This window comes from Octopus bimaculoides, chromosome 3 (assembly GCF_001194135.2).
Source record: "Octopus bimaculoides isolate UCB-OBI-ISO-001 chromosome 3, ASM119413v2, whole genome shotgun sequence".
NCBI lineage: Eukaryota > Metazoa > Mollusca > Cephalopoda > Octopoda > Octopodidae > Octopus > Octopus bimaculoides.
In genome coordinates, this window is record NC_068983.1 from 139030252 (window position 1) to 139034705 (window position 4454).

General features: G+C 33.3%; 1 protein-coding gene across 1 annotated transcript in view; it reads right to left on the reverse strand.

Moving 5' to 3' along the window:
* Positions 1 to 4454, reverse strand: part of LOC106874782 (CCN family member 1) — a 463637-nt gene that overhangs the window by 17037 nt on the left and 442146 nt on the right. Inside the window, exon 6 of the mRNA XM_052966586.1 lies at positions 4026 to 4237. Coding sequence (XP_052822546.1) covers positions 4026 to 4237 — 212 coding nt within the window. The remainder of the gene's footprint in view (positions 1 to 4025; positions 4238 to 4454) is intronic.

Below are 4454 nucleotides of genomic sequence, written 5' to 3' on the forward strand. Positions count from 1 at the left end.
TGGTGTGTTTGTGTGTGTTTAAGTGTGCTTATGTGTGTATGTGCGTGCGTGTACGTGACTTGAGCAGTGTTTTGATTTGAAATCTGATGGTCAGAGTATATTAGAGAAAAGAGGAATTTTTTTGAGATTTTACATGATACAGAAATAAAGGTGGTTGAATTGGACACATGTTTAACAGTGGAGAAGAAAAATGATAAGCATAGCGATACGAACAAATATTGGCATGACGTATTTCTTCACTGCAAGGGCTACTTCAGATTTTTAGTGTTGTACACGGGTATATTTGGCAGAGTCAAGACAGCAAATAAGTGTAAGCTTGTAATTGAAGCGTGTTGTCGAGTTAATATTTACCGACGAGCAGATTTTTGATGAGACCTGGAATACTGTGTCAGTAGTTTTACTATCTAAGTCATAAAAGTAATTTAAAATGTACGATTCAGTGGAGTGCTGTAAAGCATTAAGCGTTTATCAAGGTTGAATAATTTTTGTCAATAAAGACGGAAGCGTGATATATAAGAAGTTTTGCAAAGTGGAATATATGAAGCTGCAATAGGAGATGCTCATAGATTTTCAGGTCTAATCTATGCAACAACATTGAGAAGATATGGATTTCGGGAAGGACTTGTTTCAATGTAATTCATTGATAAGAGATAGGAACTTTGTCTTGTTGCATTGCTCCAGGGCAGTTGTGATGAAGCAGAACCACAAGAAGCCGGTAATCGATCGAACAACATGGCACGACTCACGCATCGGTGTTATACAATGCCTCCTCCTTGGCAACCATTACGTTGTATATTCTAATATGTGAATTTTCACGTACAACCGTGAACTAAGACAGTTGCAGTAGCTGTAGCTAACAGACTGTAATACACAATGGAAAAATTAGGCTCCGTTTGAGAACCCACTTTAGCAGTATTTGAGGCTAGAGAAGGAATTAATGCAATATTGCAGTTTCCTTCTGAGTATTTATTTCCCTCTGCCAGTGATCAATGTACGTAGTATGTAAATTACCTTGTGTGATATATAGTTTGTTCACTTCGTAGATGATTGCGTTTTGTGTTCAGGAATTACGACCAAAGTATGATTAACATAGATCATCATGGATCTAATGTATTGATTGCACACCACTGTGAATGCTTTAAGTATTTTTGTCTCATTTTTGTCGCTTCATTGTACATTTTATCCTTGTTCCTTTTCTTTTGGTAGCGTCCTGTAGTATTTGTGTTTCCAACTACCCAGAGCAGTATATTTTCATGTTTTCCAATTGGCATATATTCTGTTGTTCTTACAAGAGATTTGTAATATATACAAATTGTAGAAGATTTGAGAAGTCTAAATGGAGGATTTAATTTAATTATCAGAAGATAGCTATAAAAAATAAAAAAAAACGAGTGGTACATATACAAATTTAGAACAGCTACTGTTTAAAAGTGTTGATTAGTGAGAACTCTTTCATCAAGAGATTGAAGAAGGAGAGTCTGAATGTAATATCAAGGTATACAAGATGGGAGAACAATGCAGCCTGTATATGGGAAACTTAGCTCATAGGCAGTTATCATAGCTGTCACAGTTGAAGGCTTTGATTATGTAAAGGACAATAATACTAATTTTGCCGAAGTCCTGAAGGTTGGGGGGGGGTACAGGTGTGTTTCGTAAAAGTAAGCCCAGTAGATATCTTCCTTCTGATGACGTTAGGAGAGAAATAATATTCAAAGTGATATTTCCGTACTCATTAAAATGTTTGTTAGAACTGATAGTGGTAGAATGGTAAGTAAACCTGTCTTAGTTATGCAAATTATTATAGACAACCGTATAGCAAAAATGGAAAAAAAAAACATTCAGAAGTTTGGTGAAGTTAAAAGCCAGTTGCTAATCAGATGGTTTTAAGGTAATAGTTGAGATCAAGTCGAATTCGGACGCCTTATGTTATTATAACAATCACAGACGTTTATATACTTCAAGTGTGTGCTTTTAAATGTGTTGGTCAAATGAAACCGAGCATTTACCCTTTTCAGAACTGGTTATATTTTCATGCCCTTTTCAGAACGGGTTTTATTTGTTGAAATAAGACTTAGATGTAACGAATATTGCATGCAGTGTGGAGCTGGACACAAATTAAGCAACAATTACTGTCGTCTTATCAACAGAAATGCCATGTACTGAAAAAATTATGACGAAATGTTTTCTTCATTTTGGTCCGAATGTCATTTTACATTTAAGATTACAAGATGCGTTGCAATGTGGAATACAGATGCATCATTTAATTTATTCTTGATTTAAGATATTTACGTTCTGACTTCACATGCCACCGATATAAAATTTGCCGCTCATCATCGTGTTTTCATGAAGTTTTTAGCAAAAAGGAAGCTGATTTAATCGAATTATTATTCTCATCAAATTTCTAACCTTTGAATATGTTGGAAAGAATCTTTCAATATATAATATTTAAAATGGTAGTGGCTGATTGGAGCAAGATTTAGGTAATATTTACGGTAGTTCAGCGAAAGCTTTCAGACAACTAAATCATTTTGATTTTGCATTTTTCCCTGGCATCAGCTCAGCATACGTTGTCTTAATAAAAGAGGTTTTACTATTCTTTTCCTAGAGCAAGCGTCATGTCAGACCTGTTTTAAAATTCATATGTTTTTTTTTTTTATATCGTTAAATATATTATATGTTAAATGAACGTTTTCCAACAGACCTTTCCAATAAAAGAATCTCTGGTTATATTATTACCACAATTAATACGAGTCACCTTCGGGTTTAAAGTAACACAAAATAACAAAACAAAAAAGAAAAAGCCTCAGGCAATATTTATTTTATATATATGCATGTGTATGTATATATATATATATATATATTGTGTTTGTAGGCATATGTGGATGTGTGCGTGTGCGTGCCTATGAGTCAGTTTGTTTGACTGTAAATACGAAAATAGAGAATAAATTCCTTCAAAACATGCTTCATATTGGAAAGCTGGTTGTAAAATCGTGAGATTCTTTGTGTTGAAAAAGAAATATAAATACAAGGCAAAAAAGCTTTTATACACACACACACACACACACATATACGTATGTATGTATGTACGTATGTATGTATGTATGTATGTATGTATGTATGTATATATATATATATATATATATATATGTATATTACAAATAAATATGACGCACACGACTTTGATGATATGGTGTACGATAAAACAAAAACAAAATTATAATGAAAATAATTCGAGTGATCTTTATCTGAACATTTCCTTGTGCCGTAAATAATATTCCATTTACATGAAAAACATGTCAGTCGAAGATTCGATGTATTAGTAATAAATATTTTGGAATATTCTGTTTTATATTACATCTTATAGTATATTCTGATGTTTGAATATTCTGCTTATATTATATTTTTGCTATTTTTGTTTTATAAAGAAATGGTCATTAAGACGATGAAATCAGTGAAATGAACAGGCCGAGTACAAATAGACTCTGATACTCTGAAAATGTCTGGTTACGAAGAAAATGTCTAAACCAACTATACAGTCAGTAAACTGATACAGATGTTATTCGTAATAACTGACAGAATATTATCTTCACCAACTGCTACAAGTGCAAAGCTTATGCTCTAGAAAAATAGTATCTGTAGAAATCAAGTGTTTGTTTTGCCTAAACGAGTAGATATTATATGCAATACAGTTTACGGTTCTCTCAGTAATACAAAATTACGAGTGACGTTCTCTTCCTTGTGAAACCACTAGAGGAATATAGGTAGCCACTATATCTTAAAAGGCCTTCGCGAAAGGCACATGCTCTGTTGAGGGCTAAGGTGTGAGCATCACACTTATTTCATTTCATCATGAAAATGAAATAACTTCCCTGCAATTATTGGTTTCTTTTCTTGAAACCTAAATATGAATATATTCATATATGTTATACTGACATTTTATTACATCTTATTACATCATTCCTATTGTAAAACAAGTTTTCTGACCGTTCCATTTGATAATCAAAATAATTTTGATTAGGTCTTACCTCCGATTTAACAACTTCTCCGCAAGGCCGCAAGAAACAAATCCTGGTTTGTTGTACATCTTCACATTCTAGATTGTCGTTGTTCATGCGAACTGACATACCGACACCGCAACTGGCAGAACAAGCTGACCATTCTGATTTTACAATTGCACAAGGTGGACGGATGGGAGATGTTGTAGTTAATGGTAGCTGCGTCAATGTTGAAGGTTTGGCTGCAAAATAAAATGAGGAGGAAAGATGACAGTTAAATTTATAATAATAATAATGATGATGATGATGATGATGATAATAATAATAATAATAATAAGTTTAACAAAATAACACCGGGGAAGTTTAACAAATAACACCGGGGAAGTTTAACGAAATAACACCGGGGAAGTTTAATAATAACACCGGGGAAGTTTAACGAAATAACACCGGGGAAGTTTA